Source organism: Trypanosoma cruzi (genome assembly GCF_000209065.1).
Source record: "Trypanosoma cruzi strain CL Brener chromosome Unknown tcruzi_1047053506173, whole genome shotgun sequence".
NCBI classification, from domain to species: Eukaryota; Euglenozoa; class Kinetoplastea; order Trypanosomatida; family Trypanosomatidae; genus Trypanosoma; species Trypanosoma cruzi.
Genome location: NW_921214.1, coordinates 77,238 through 92,196, shown reverse-complemented (window position 1 = coordinate 92,196; position 14,959 = coordinate 77,238). Strand labels below are relative to the sequence as shown.

Here is a 14,959-nt window from a genome sequence, read left to right as displayed (position 1 = left end):
GGCGGAGTCTCCCGTGGTCCGTCGGGGATCAGCAGCCCGTGGCGTCCGTGATGAGGCGGTGGCGGAAGAGCCTGGTCCATCTCGAGTACCCGCGTTTGTGCTTCCTGCGTGTCTTGCCTGCCGGCATGCTTGGCAACTTCGGTGGCGACCTGCGCGCGAGGCGCATGTTAAGAAGACGGTGGCGCCATTGCGGCATCCGCATGGGAGGCCCTCGCAAACTATTATAACGCCAGGCTGAGCACGTCCGGCATGTGCCCTCATACTGTGGACGGACAAGCGCACTCTGCCGCAGATTGGGCAGGAGGACGTCAATCCGCCGCTCGCTGGTCGACAAGGAGTTGCGGCGCTCACGTCGGGAAGAGGTTCCGGCGGAGGCAGTGACGGGCCGGTCACCGCAGTGAGGGAGGGACGGCGCCACCGACACAGAGGGTTCCTTGTGATCCGCAGGGCGCGTGCAGGCCTGTCGAAGAGTGGGCAGGAGTCGCATCGCGCCTGTGCGCAGTGCCGCCACTCGGGGACCGATGTCCGGGTCAACACCAGGAATAGAGTCCTCGCCACACCGACAGGCGCCTGTCACGCGGTGTGCGCGCCTTCCTTTTCCTCCTGGGCATCCTTCCATTATAACCTCTTCACTGCAGTGAGGAAGTCCACGTGCCAGGCATTGACGCAGTCCTGCGAGAGGGATCGTGCAATCGTGGCTTGTTTGTCAGCGGCCGCACCGCGTGGAATACCGCAGTGTGATGGGAAAATATAAAATCCACTGGGTGACCTCGCCTCACCAAGGAAAGCAGCATAATCCAAATTTACTCAGTAACGCGGTCTCGCACGGTCGGTGGGCAACGCGGGGTGCCTCCATTGCCGAGAGGGAGTCCGTTTCCTCCAGCATTCGTGTGGGCGATTGGGATGTTTCCAGACAAGGAGGTATGAGATGTCTAAAAACATTTTCGATCGCAAGGCAGTCTGCCCTATATGAGCATGCGAGGCTGCCAGCTGCTGCACGATGTACCTCCACAGGGAGATCATTTGTCGTGGTGGAGTCATATAATAGCGCAGCGGATCCAGATGCGAGTGCAGCGAGATATGAAGGACCGTCCGTCCACAATTCAAAGTCACAATCCCCCAAAGAGGAGTGAGTAGAATCAAAAGCCGTGCGCCCGACATCGTCAGAGGCGTCTTCGGCAAACAGTGGCTGATAAAATCTCAAGTTGTTGCAGATCGCAGTGTCCCGGGGAAAAATTCGATGTTGGGCAAGAGGCGCGCGAATGTGGTTGTGGGGTGTCCCAATAATGTCACAGACGCGTAGCAATCCATTAATAGCAGCATCTCTCGGAAACGGATTGATGTCGCCGCTTTCCCATGCATGGACGGAGGCATAGGTTGCGAGTAGATAAGGGAACGCAAATCCTCGTGATCATGGAGGCGTATATAGCGTTCGTATTGTGTGAGTGCACGACGCCAGAGTACCTTCCGGAGCGGAAGAATATTGGCCTCCAAATAGACAGATGTGTCTTCCGTAGAGGCGCTCAGGCCAAGAATGTTATGCCGCCGTCGCGGTACCGTACCTCCATATTGTGGAGGTGAGTGGGGGCGAGTCACGGGAGAATTGCCTCGCCATTATGAAATAGCACAACATGAACGTATCCAATCAAAAAGGATCGCATGGTGTGATGGGACGTGCCCGCCTCTGCGACCAGACGCAGCTGATAGCGGCGTGGCATGGTCCTCTTTGCAGCGGTGGAAGCATGCGCAACAAAATTAAGAAGTTGATCGAACGTGTTGCCCAGCAAGCGCACTGGGCGTGGCTGAATACGCAGGTTCCCGCTAACAAGATGGAGATCGACCATGTCCTCGTCAGACCGTGTGTGTGTGAAGAGATGTAGAATAGAGCAGCTTTGCTCTTAGCGACGTTGATTTTTAGGCTGTGCTCGGCAGCCCATGTGGCCACAAGAGACAAGAGCGGTCGCATTGCCGCAGCACAGGCATGAATGTCCGCACCTGAGGCAACAAGTGCGTGTTCGTCAGCGTACATGAATGCGGCGGCAGAGTAGATGCTGCCCAGGCGGCGCAGCAGATCATCCACACAGTAGAGGAAGAGTTGGGGTCGCGGGACGCCGCCTTGCAGTACTCCAGCTGAGGCGAGTTGTTTCCGGGAGTGCTGTTCACGAGTGCATACCCCAACATAGCGGCCCCGCAGGTAGTTGTGCAGCCAGCGTTTGGTTCGAGGCCAAGGCGCGGAAGTCTGTCAAGCATGCAGAATAAATTCCCATGGTCAGTGGTGTCGAACGCAGTCGGAAAATCAATCGAGACCACAAGCGATGGCGACGAGGGCGTCGTGTGGGGGCGTCGTCCCCAGGGCGCTCATGCTCCACAGTGCCAAACTCATTCAGTCCACGAGTAATTTATCGATAACAAGTGCCACCACATCCGACGTAGAACGCGGAGGTGCAAATCCAAAATTGACGTGGGTGGTGCGGCAATAACGCCGACAGACGGCGGTGAATCATTCCTTCGGTTAACTTTAGTAAAACAGAGAGCAGCGTGATGGGTCTGTAACTCTCTGGGCGGCATGGATCCTTCCCGGGCTTGGGAATAGGAATAGCATCTCCCATTTTCCAGGAGCCAGGCAGGCTTCCGTTTGCGAAGGAGTCGTGGATCATCGTTCTAAGTGTGCTACGCGCGACGGGCCCGAGACGGTGCAGGAATTCATTCAACATGTCGTCGGGGCCAGGGGCTGAGCCAAGCAAAGAGTCACGGATGGTCACGTCAAGTTCATGCGGCAGGAAAGGCCGATCCATTTCCCAGCCACCAGGAACCGAAGGAGTGCAGCGAGCAGCAGCAGCAGTATAAGGCGGTATGGCACGTGAAACCGCACAAAATGACGAACAGGCAGATTTGCCTGTTGCCGAGGCAGGGCGCATACGCGGCCAAGTTCAGTGCGGAGCACAACCGATTCCAGAGGATGAGGGTGCGGCGCCGCCACGCCGTGAAGATATCGCCACCTCGGGCTGGGTGAGGCTCCAAGTCCTTTCGCGCGGGCCTCCAGAAGCACAGCGGAGCAACGGCGTAAGGCTTGATTTCGTTCCTCCCTTTTCGGGTACATTCGGGTCAAAGTAGGCTGTCTCCGGGTGAGGCAATGTGTGTGCTTCGTGTGCTGCTTCGGCGGCGGACTCGGCCTGTTCCATTTCGTGTGTCCATATCTTTTTGGAGCTGTCACGGCTGCCGCGCGGGATGTGGCACTCAGCTGCTCGTAAGATGCCTCCGCGAGGATCCAACCATGTGGACGCGGTGGCAAGGAGGGTTTCACACAACGATGCAAAAGCAGGCCAATCCGCTTTACGCAGGGCAAAGGTGGCTTTCTTCCGTCAAGGCAGCGTGTTTGCTAGTCGTGGAGTGCCATCGTCCATCTCTACCAAGTAAGATATTCAGCAGTGGTCCGAGTCCATGTAAGGGGCGAATGTCCAGTGGGAGACGCGTAGGGCGCAATACGCAGTCGCGTCAGGGGACGAGGCATTACGATGTGTGATCCGTGTTGCCTGTGTCGGGTAATTTGCCTGCCCAAAATCCATATCGATTAGAACAGCGGCGAAATCATCGCCTCCAGTCCTTGATGGTACATATGACTGTCCCAGAGTTCACGATGCAAATTCGGGTCACCCGCGATAATCGCTTCGGGCACAAGCGACAAACGATATTGATAAATGCGGATTCTTGACCAATTGCTGTGGGAGGGTTGTAGATATTCGCCACGCAAATGCTGCGACAGCCCGGTGGAAATACACGGGCAGCTATGGTCTCCAGGAGGTCAGTGCCAGGGAGCAACAGGCGCTCGCACGGTAGAGAGTGGCGCACCAGAACGGCAACGCCACCACCGCGCCCAGTGAGGCCTGAAGGTAGTCATTATGGCCACATAATTTCGTCGCCACGCCACCACGGTTACTTATTTCCAGCAGAAGAACGGTGTCAGGTGGACGCTGCTCCAATCGCGCCGCAAATGCAATCTTTTTCACGGACGAGAGGCCTGCAATGTTAAGCCGCCAAATATTGATGAAGCCATCCTCCTCGGTGGCGGGGTTGTGAACGTCACCGCCACGGGCGATATCAACGGAGTGACCGCTGCGAAACGGTCGTGCAGTTCTGACCGACAGTCTGCAGGCAGACCGCCTCACCTCCCCACACCGGGCATGGCGTGGAACCTTCTCGGGGGGTGAAGTCACCTTGGTCTCCGTCGTGCTCGCGGCAACGCCCAGCTGCGGAGTTCCTATACGCAACCAAGCCCCAACACCGCGACAAGGTGCAACGTCATCGCTGGGGACCGTGGATAATTACGAAGAATAGCGGTGTCGGCATTCCCAAGTCAGCCGGGATTGGCATACTGCTCTCATCCCTGCATTCCTCGGAAATAATAGAGAAGGTCAGTACCAACGGCGGCACACGCCCATGCAGCCGCGCGACGGAATCCCGTGCCCTGCTCCCGGCCATGGAAAGGCTGAGTATCCATCGTATCCAGCACAGGCAAAAGCCCTGCTTGTGGTTACGGACAGTCAGTCTCTTCTAGCCGCCGTCACCAAGGGCCCGCTCAGTCATACCGACTGGACGGAGGATCGGCTCTGGCAGCGTCTCTTGTCGCTGACGCGTGCCGGCTGGTCCGTGCAGCTGCAGTTTGCTACGAACATCGCGGAGTACATGTTAACGAGCCTGCAGATCAGCATGCGACGCAGAACACGGCAACCGGGCAATACACGGAGCATGGAATAGCACCCATACGGCACACGGACCTGCTGTCATGCATTAACACCCAGCTCACCAACAAGTGGCGTAGTACCATGCATCAGGACACCCACCACTACCTGCTTGGCGGCGCCAGGCCATCAGATCCAGGCGGCAAGCACCTAATCACTCAGGAGGCCCTCGACCAACAGGAACAGATACACACTGCACGGGAAGGGTGCGGGGAATCCGAGCTCTGGGGCCGCCTGTACTGGACTGTGAGAGACTGCACGAACCAACGCCGTTTCCGCAACATCTCACCGGAACACTCTGCTTTCATGCGCTCCAACGACGATCCCACCGCACCGGGACGGACGCTGTTCCCCCGACGACAAGGGAGGCCGACGCACCGCCTGTGGAGAGACGGCCCTCCACACGCCGTCGAAAGAAGAAACGCCCGCACTGTGACGCCACACTGGTGGGACACACGAACCACGTCGGCCACTGTCGGTGATTTCATCCGGAACGCCCTCCACCGCTTCCCGACCCCCACCGCGATTGCTGCGACACGGTCCTCCCCACACAAAAAAAGCACCGCACAGCACAGAAGTCGCCGCGCACACAACCCAGACGCTGACCGACACCGCAGCAGCAGTGCCAGGAGGCGATCTCTGCTGCCACAGGATCAGCCAGCCTCCACAAGCGCAACAATTAGCCCGCAGAAAACACTGCACCATCTGCTTCCGGAATGTACAGACGCTCTGGCTGTGCGCCAACGGCTGGGCATTAAGAAGGGCCTTCGCACCGAAAGCTTCTCCCAATGGCAGCTGCCTCATAGCAGGAAACTCATGTCGCTGCTCGACCATCTCCTCGGCACCCTGATGACATCGTGTGGCTAGACATGTCGGTAAGAGCAGGGAAAAATAATAATAATGAGCATTCCCGCCACTGTAGAGACGTGGTGCATCTTGCGATCCCGCTGGCGGCTCTCCTCTTCCACCGCTGTTTCTGCGCAAGAGGCCACCACAGTCATTTTTGTGGTTTGGTCGGCCTCGTGTTGCGCTCCGGGTTCTCTTCCATCGCCCTGCGGTGCTTCCTTCGCCGTCCCTGGCACCTGTGACTGTCCCGTGACGGTTTGTTCCGAAGCCTGACTGCCCTGGGAGGTCCTCCCGCCACCAGCATGCACTCCACCCGCTGCCTGCTGAGACGCGTCGGAGCGTGGGGATGTTGTGCCTGCAGATTGCCCTCCGCCCAAAGACTCCGGTCCACTTGCACGCATCCGAGCAGCAGACGCGCTGCCAGTGCCGGACGGATTGCAAGTGCCACTTCGCAGTGGGTCGCTGCTGGATTGGTCCTGCCTCGTCCGAGCAGTGAGTGGTCCTCCCGAGGTGGGATTGGGGTCCTCACCCTCAATGCTTCCCCCACCCTCCTCCTCTTCCTGATTGCTATTGTCCTCAGAGTTCACATTCCCCCTTCGTCCAGAGCCACCGGCCACGGGTCCACCTTCCGCAGCCATCACACCCCGCGCGTGCCCAGCAGTCACCGCGCCATCACCCGCGGCCGCACACGCACCCCGTCGCAGCAGCCGTCACTCACACGCACAAGCAGCTGCACATCACTGCAGGGGCCAACAGGACGCAGAGCACACGGCCAGTCATCATCACAAACAGTGGAGTCGCCTAACGCTGCGGAGCCAACCTGCGATAGCACGAGAAAAACAAAAGGGAGACACAGCCGCTACACCACCGCACAGCAACAAATGGCAGCACCCCAGCAGCATCAGCGCACACACCACGAGACAGATGGAATCAGTACGATTGCAGAGCTCGCGCACCGCACCGCAAACCACAAGTTTAAAAAGCAATAAAAAACAATAATTAAAAAACAATAATTAAAAAAGAAAACAAACCCAGGGCTCCAGTGCGCATGCTTATGAGTGTGTCCGCGATGCGTTCAACGTGGCGGATGCGGGGCACAACGCGGAGCACACAGCACGGCAGCAGAAGCAAGTGAAGCAAAACACAATCATTATTTCCTCTTATTTTATACAGTGAACAACAACACACGCGCACAAATCCCCGCGGTTGAGTGCTGGCACGCACAGCCCGCACACACCTCTTCAGCCCACAGTGGTGTACGCCAGCGCGGATGCGGCGAGCACCAGCGGGGCACACACCCACGCAGAGCTGCTGAGGCTGCCGTCGATTTCGCGAAGACGTGACGGTGCGCTGGTGGTCGACACAGCTGGCGCCTCTGTAGTCGTAGTGCTTGGTGCCTGTGTTGTAGTGGTCGTCGTGGTGGTCGTCTGGGCAGAAGTTTCAGACACCTTATTTTTTTGTTCTGCGGATGTATTAGTGCGACTTTGTTGCTCTTTCGTACCCTCTGTCATTGATTTATTTGGTTCGGTACTTACTTTTGGTCCCAGACCTGCCGTACTGTTAGATCCCGACCCCTCTCCGCCACCATTTCCCGGCTTTGCAACGGGTCCCTTTGTTGAAAGATCTGAATGACCGGGGTCCGGTGGTGCTACACCTGTTGCAGAGTTCGATTGACTGGGGCCGCTTCCATTGGCAGCATGCGGCTTAGTAGTTGGTGGCTGTGGTGGAGGCGGTGGAACGACACCTACATCAGGTTTGAGGTCGGCCTTCCCTTTGGGGTCTGCTGGCTGCGTTTTATTCGTCATTGCCGTACTGGAAGAACCATGAACATCAACTTCAGGCTCAGGCTCTGCCACGCACACGGACGGGCAGCAGCAGCACAAGGCGAGCACCAACAGGGCGCACAGCAGACGGTACGTCATCATCATCATCGTGAGTGTGGTCGTTCAGTGGTGTGGAGCTGATCTGCACAGTGAGGGAAATGGAGAGCAACAGGGGAGACGAGAGGTGCGGCAGACACACACAGAGGGCACACCACATGAGGAGAGGGCAGCAGCCAGGCATGCACCGCACGCCGCACACCACGCACCACACACACTCCAATCCACGGCAGCAGGCACACACACACACACAGCCCTGCCGCAACACCAACACACAGATGGAGGAGGGAGAAGCAAACAGGAGCGGCACACAAGGCTCCACCGCATGCACATACGGCGAGAGCGGTCCGTCGTGTCGGCACCCCTCACGGAGGGTGCGCACACACACAAGAAAGTGCAGCGCACACAGCAACACAAAAGCAAAGTAACAATTAAAAAGGAGATCCACGCACACCACGCGGATTGTTGGTCCACGGGAAGTGCAGCCAATATTCATCACAAAGCAGCTTGTTATCTTGTTTTGGTTGTATGCTGCTACAATAATGAGTGAGTAGCGCAAGAACCGTCCGTACAAAAGTGGCAAGTATTCCGTCGTGCGGGCTGGGGCAGTCACAAACAGTCGCAGTCCAGTTCCCAACGACGAGGGCATTCCCGCAGTGGATGAGGCGGGGTCTCCCGCGGTCCGTCGGGGATCAGCAGCCCGTGGCGTCTGTGATGAGGCGGTGGCGGAAGAGCCTGGTCCATCCCGAATACCCGCGTTTGTGCTTCCTGCGTGTCTCGCCTGCTGGCATGCTTGGCAACTTCGGTGGTGACCAGCGCGCGAGGCACCTGTTAAGAAGACGGTGGCGCCATTGTGGCATCCGCATGGGAGGCCCTCGCAAACTATTGTAACGCCAGGCTGAGCACGTCCGGCGTGTGCCCTCATACTGTGGACGGACAAGCGCACTCAGCCGCAGGTTGGGCAGGAGGACGTCAATCCGCCGCTCGCTGGTCGACAAGGAGTTGCGGTGCTCACGTCGGGAAGAGGTTCCGGCGGAGGCAGAGGCGGGCCGGTCACCGCAGTCAGGGAGGGACGGTACCACCGACACAGAGGGTTCCTTGTGATCCGCAGGGCGCATGCAGGCCTGCCGAAGAGTGGGCAGGAGTCGCATCGCGCCTGTGCGCAGTGCCGCCACTCGGGGACCGATGTCCGGGTCAACACCAGGAATAGAGTCCTCGCCACACCGACAGGCGCCTGTCACGCGGTGTGCGCGCCCTCCTTTTCCTCCTGGGCATCCTTCCATTATAACCTCTTGACGGCGGTAGGGAAGTCCACGTGCCAGGCACTGACGCAGTCCTGCGAGAGGGATCGTGCAATCGTGGCTTGTTTGTCAGCGGTCTCACTGCGTGGAATACCGCAGTGTGATGGAAAATATAAAATCCACTGGGTGACCTCGCCTCACCAAGGAAAGCAGCATAATCCAAATTTACTCAGTAACGCGGTCTCGCACGGTCGGTGAGCAACGCGGGGTGCCTCCATTGCCGAGAGGGAGTCCGTTTCCTCCAGCATTCGTGTGGGCGATTGGGATGTTCCCAGACAAGGAGGTATGAGATGTCTAAAAACATTTTCGATCGCAAGGCAGTCTGCCCTATATGAGCATGCGAGGCTGCCAGCTGCTGCACGATGTACCTCCACAGGGAGATCAGTTGTCGTGGTGGAGTCATATAATAGCGCAGCGGATCCAGATGCGAGTGCAGCGAGATATGAAGGACCGTCCGTCCACAATTCAAAATCACAATCCCCCAAAGAGGAGTGAGTAGAATCAAAAGCCGTGCGCCCGACATCGTCAGAGGCGTCTTCGGCAAACAGTGGCTGATAAAATCTCACGTTGTTGCAGATCACAGTGTCCCAGTGAAAAATTCGATGTTGGGCAAGAGGCGCGCGAATGTGGTTGTGGGGTGTCCCAATAATGTCACAGACGCGTAGCAATCCATTAATAGCAGCATCTCTCGGAAGCGGATTGATGTCGCCGCTTTCCCATGCATGGACGGAGGCATAGGTTGCGAGTAGATAAGGGAACGCAAATCCTCGTGATCATGGAGGCGTATATAGCGTTCGTATTGTGTGAGCGCACGACGCCAGAGTACCTTCCGGAGCGGAAGAATAATGGCTTCCAAATAGACAGTTGTGTCTTCCGTAGAGGCGCTCAGGCCAAGAATGTTTTGCTACCGTCGCGGTACCGTACTTTCATATTATGGAGGTAAGTGGGGGCGAGTCACGGGACAATTGCCTCGCCACTATGAAATAGCACAACATGAACGTATCCAATCAAAAAGGATCGCATGGTGTGATGGGACGCGCCCGCTTCTGCGACCAGACGCAGCTGATAGCGGCGTGGCATGGTCCTCTTTGCAGCGGTGGAAGCATGCGCAACAAAATTAAGAAGTCAATCGAACGTGTTGCCCAGCAAGCGCACTGGGCGTGGCTGAATACGCAGGTTCCCGCTAACAAGATGGAGATCGACCATGTCATCGTCAGACCGTGTGTGTGTGAAGAGATGTAGAATAGAGCAGCTTCGCTCTTAGCGACGTTGATTTTTAGGCTGTGCTCGGCAGCCCATGTGGCCACAAAAGACAAGAGCGGTCGCATTGCCGCAGCACAGGCATGAATGTCCGCACCTGAGGCAACAAGTGCGTGTTCGTCAGCGTACATGAATGCGGCGGCAGAGTAGATGCTGCCCTGGCGGCGCAGCAGACCATCCACACAGTAGAGGAAGAGTTGGGGTCCCGGGACGCCGCCTTGCAGTACTCCAGCTGAGGCGAGTTGTTTCCGGGAGTGCTGTTCACGAGTGCATACCCCAACATAGCGGCCCCGCAGGTAGTTGTGCAGCCAGCGTTTGGTTCGAGGCCAAGGCGCGGAAGTCTGTCAAGCATGCAGAATAAATTCCCATGGTCAGTGGTGTCGAACGCAGTCGGAAAATCAATCGAGACCACAAGCGATGGCGACGAGGGCGTCGTGTGGGGGCGTCGTCCCCAGGGCGCTCATGCTCCACAGTGCCAAACTCATTCAGTCCACGAGTAATTTATCGATAACAAGTGCCACCACATCCGACGTAGAACGCGGAGGTGCAAATCCAAAATTGACGTGGGTGGTGCGGCAATAACGCCGACAGACGGCGGTGAATCATTCCTTCGGCTAACTTTGGTAAAACAGAGAGCAGCGTGATAGGTCTGTAACTCTCTGGGCGGCATGGATCCTTCCCGGGCTTGGGGATAGGAATAGCATCTCCCATTTTCCAGGAGCCAGGCAGGCTGCCGTTTGCGAAGGAGTTGTGGATCATCGTTCTAAGTGTGCCACGCGCGACGGGCCCGGGACGGTGCAGGAATTCATTCAACATGTCGTCGGGGCCAGGGGCTGAGCCAAGCAAAGAGTCACGGATGGTCACTTCAAGTACATACGGCAGGAAAGGCCGATCCATTTCCCAGCCACCAGGAACCAAAGGAGTGCTGCAGCAGCAGCAGCAGTATAAGGCGGTATGGCACGTGAAACCGCACAAAATGACGGACAAGCAGATTTGCCTGTTGCCGAGGCAGGGCGCATACGCGGCCAAGTTCAGTGCGGAGCACAACCGATTCCAGAGGATGAGGGTGCGGCGCCGCCACGCCGTGAAGATATCGCCACCTCGGGCTGGGTGAGGCTCCAAGTCTTTTCGCGCGGGCCTCCAGAAGCACAGCGGAGCAACGGCGTAAGGCTTGATTTCGTTCCTCCCTTTTCGGGTACATTCGGCTCAAAGTAGGCTGTCTCCGGGTGAGGCAATGTGTGTGCTTCGTGTGCTGCTTCGGCGGCGGACTCGGCCTGTTCCATTTCGTGTGTCCATATCTTTTTGGAGCTGTCACGGCTGCCGCGCGGGATGTGGCGCTCAGCTGCTCGTAAGATGCCTCCGCGAGGATCCAACCATGTGGACGCGGTGGCAAGGAGGGTTTCACACAACGATGCAAAAGCAGGCCAATCCGCTTTACGCAGGGCAAAGGTGGCTTTCTTCCGTCAAGGCAGCGTGTTTGCTAGTCGTGGAGTGCCATCGTCCATCTCTACCAAGTAAGATATTCAGCAGTGGTCCGAGTCCATGTAAGGGGCGAATGTCCAGTGGGAGACGCGTAGGGCGCAATACGCAGTCACGTCAGGGGACAATGCATTACGATGTGTGATCCGTGTTGCCTGCGCCGGGTAATTTGCCAGCCCAAAATCCATATCAATTAGAACAGCGGCGAAATTATCGCCTCCAGTCCTTGATGGTGTATATGACTGTCCCAGAGTTCACGATGTAAATTCGGGTCACCCGCGATAATCTCTTCGGGCACAAGCGACAAACGATATTGATAAATGCGGATTCTTGACCAATTGCTGTGGGAGGGTTGTAGAGATTCGCCACGCAAATGCTGCGACAGCCCGGCGGAAATACACGGACAGCAATGGTCTCCAGGAGGTCAGTGCCAGGGAGCGACAGGCGCTCGCACGGTAGAGAGTGGCGCACCTGAACGGCAACGCCACCACCGCGCCCAGTGCGGTCCGAAGGCAGTCATTATGGCCAGATAATTTCGTCGCCACGCCACCACGGTTACTTATTTCCTGCAGAAGAACGGTGTCAGGTGGACGCTGCTCCAATCGCGCCGCAAATGCAATCTTTTTACGGACGAGAGGCCTGCAATGTTAAGCCGCCAAATATTGATGAAGCCATCCTCCTCGGTGGCGGGGTTGTGAACGTCACCGCCACGGGTGATATCAACGGAGTGACCGCTGCGAAACGGTCGTGCAGTTCTGACCGACAGTCTGCAGGCAGACCGCCTCACCTCCCCACACCGGGCATGGCGTGGAACCTTCTCGGGGGGTGAAGTCGCCTTGGTCTCCGTCGTGCTCGCAGCAACGCCCAGCTGCGGAGTTCCTATACGCAACCAAAGCCCCAACACCGCGACAAGGTGCAACGTCATCGCTGGGGACCGTGGATACTTGCGAAGAATAGCGGTGTCGGCATTCCCACGTCAGCCGGGATTGGCATGCTGCTCTCATCCCCGCATTCCTCGGAAATAATAGAGAAGGTCAGTACCAACGGCGGCACACGCCCATGCAGCCGCGCGACGGAATCCCGTGCACTGCTCCCGGCCATGGAAAGGCTGAGTGTCCATCGTATCCAGCACAGGCAAAAGCCCTGCTTGTGGTGACAGACAGTCAGTCCCTTCTAGTCGCCGTCACCAAGGGCCCGCACAGTCATACCGACTGGACGGAGGATCGGATCTGGCAGCGTCTCTTGTCGCTGACGCGTGCCGGCTGGTCCGTGCAGCTGCAGTTTGCTACGAACATCGCGGAGTACACGTTAACGAGCCTGCAGATCAGCATGCGACGCAGACCACGGCAACCGGGCAATACACGGAGCATGGAATAGCACCCATACGGCACACGGACCTGCTGTCATGCATTAACACCCAGCTCACCAACAAGTGGCGTAGTACCATGCATCAGGACACCAATCACTACCTGCTTGGCGACCCCAGGCCATCAGATCCAGGCGGCAAGCACCTAATCACTCAGGAGGCCCTCGACCAACAGGAACAGATACACACTGCACGGGAAGGGTGCGGGGAATCCGAGCTCTGGGGCCGACTATACTGGGCCGTGAGAGACTGCACGAACCAACGCCGTTTCCGCAACATCTCACCGGAACACTCCGCTTTCATGCGCTCCAACGACGATCCCACCGCACCGGGACGGACGCTGTTCCCCCGACGGCAAGGGAGGCCGACGCACCGCCTGTGGAGAGACGGCCCTCCACACAGCGTCGAAAGAAGAAACGCCCGCACTGTGACGCCACACTGGTGGGACACACGAACCACATCGGTCACTGTCGGTGCTTTCATCCGGAACGCCCTCCACCGCTTCCCGACCTCCACCGCGATTGCTGCGACACGGTCCTCCCCACACAAAAAAAGCACCGCACAGCACAGAAATCGCCGCGCACACAACCCAGACGCTGATCGGCACCGCAGCAGCAGTGCCAGGAGGCAATCACTGCTGCCACAGGATCAGCCAGCCTCCACAAGCGCAACAATTAGCCCGCAGAAAACACTGCACCATCTGCTTCCAGAATGTACAGACGCTCTGGCTGTGCGCCAACGGCTGGGCATTAAGAAGGGCCTTCGCACCGAAAGCTTCTCCCAATGGCAGCTGCCTCATAGCAGGAAACTCATGTCGCTCCTCGACCACCTCCTCGGCACCCTGATGACATCGTGTGGCTAGACATGTCGGTAAGAGCAGGGAAAAATAATAATAATGAGCATTCCCGCCACTATAGAGACGTGGTGCATCTTGCGATCCCGCTGGCGGCTCTCCTCTTCCACCGCTGTTTCTGCGCAAGAGGCCACCACAGTCATTTTTGTGGTTTGGTCGGCCTCGTGTTGCGCTCCGGGTTCTCCTCCTTCATCGCCCTGCGGTGCTTCCTTCGCCGTCCCTGGCACCTGTGACTGTCCCGTGACGGTTTGTTCCGAAGCCGGACTGCCCTGGGAGGTCCTCCCGCCACCAGCATGCACTCCACCCGCTGCCTGCTGAGATGCGTCGGAGCGTGGGGATGTTGTGCCTGCAGCGTGCCCTCCGCCCAAAGACTCCGGTCCACTTGCACGCATCCGAGCAGCAGACGCGCTGCCAGTGCCGGACGGATTGCAAGTGCCACTTCGCAGTGGGTCGCTGCTGGATTGGCCCTGCCTCGTCAGAGCAGTGAGTGGTCCTGCCGAGGTGGGATTGGCGTCCTCACCCGCGGTGCTTCCTCCACCCTCCTCGTCTTCCTGATTGCTATTGTCCTCAGAGTTCACATTCCCCCTTCGTCCAGAGCCACCGGCCAAGGGTCCACCTTCCGCAGCCACCACACCCCGCGCGTGCCCAGCAGTCACCGCGCCATCACCCGCGGCAGCACACGCACACCGTCGCAGCGGCCCTCACTCACACGCACGAGCAGCTGCGCATCACTGCAGGAGCCAACAGGACGCAGAGCACACGGCCAGTCATCATCACAAACAGTGGAGTCGCCTAACGCTGCGGAGCCAACCTGCGATAGCACGAGAAAAACAAAAGGGAGACACAGCCGCTACACCACGCACAGCAACAAATGGCAGCACCCCAGCAGCGGCAGCGCACACACCACGAGACAGATGGAATCAGTACGATTGCAGAGCTCGCGCACCGCACCGCAAACCACAAGTTTAAAAAGCAATTAAAAAACAATAATTAAAAAAAGAAATTAAAAAGAAAAGAAAACAAACCCAGGGCTCCAGTGCGCATGCATATGAGTGTGTCCGCGATGCGTTCAACGTGACGGATGCGGGGCACAACGCGGAGCACACAGCACGGCAGCAGAAGCAAGTGAAGCAAAACAAGATCATTATTTCCTCTTATTTTATACAGTGAACCACAACACACGCGCACAAATCCCCGCGGTTGAGTGCTGGCACGCACAGCCCGCACACGCCTCT

General features: G+C 57.8%; 1 protein-coding gene across 1 annotated transcript, besides 7 other annotated features; it reads right to left on the bottom strand.

Moving 5' to 3' along the window:
* Positions 1-14,959: part of a sequence feature (areas not merged during assembly with more than two copies in the genome that could not be assigned to a particular haplotype) that runs on past the window's edge.
* Positions 352-4,311: a mobile genetic element.
* Positions 4,312-5,631: a mobile genetic element.
* Positions 6,570-6,606: a sequence feature (AT_rich).
* Positions 6,827-7,516, bottom strand: Tc00.1047053506173.310 (mucin TcMUCII, putative; the record flags this gene model as incomplete). The annotated part of the gene is made up of 1 exon (XM_815585.1): positions 6,827-7,516. One exon carries the CDS (start codon positions 7,514-7,516, stop codon positions 6,827-6,829), a length of 690 nt encoding a protein of 229 aa, XP_820678.1.
* Positions 8,108-12,429: a mobile genetic element.
* Positions 12,430-13,758: a mobile genetic element.
* Positions 14,699-14,734: a sequence feature (AT_rich).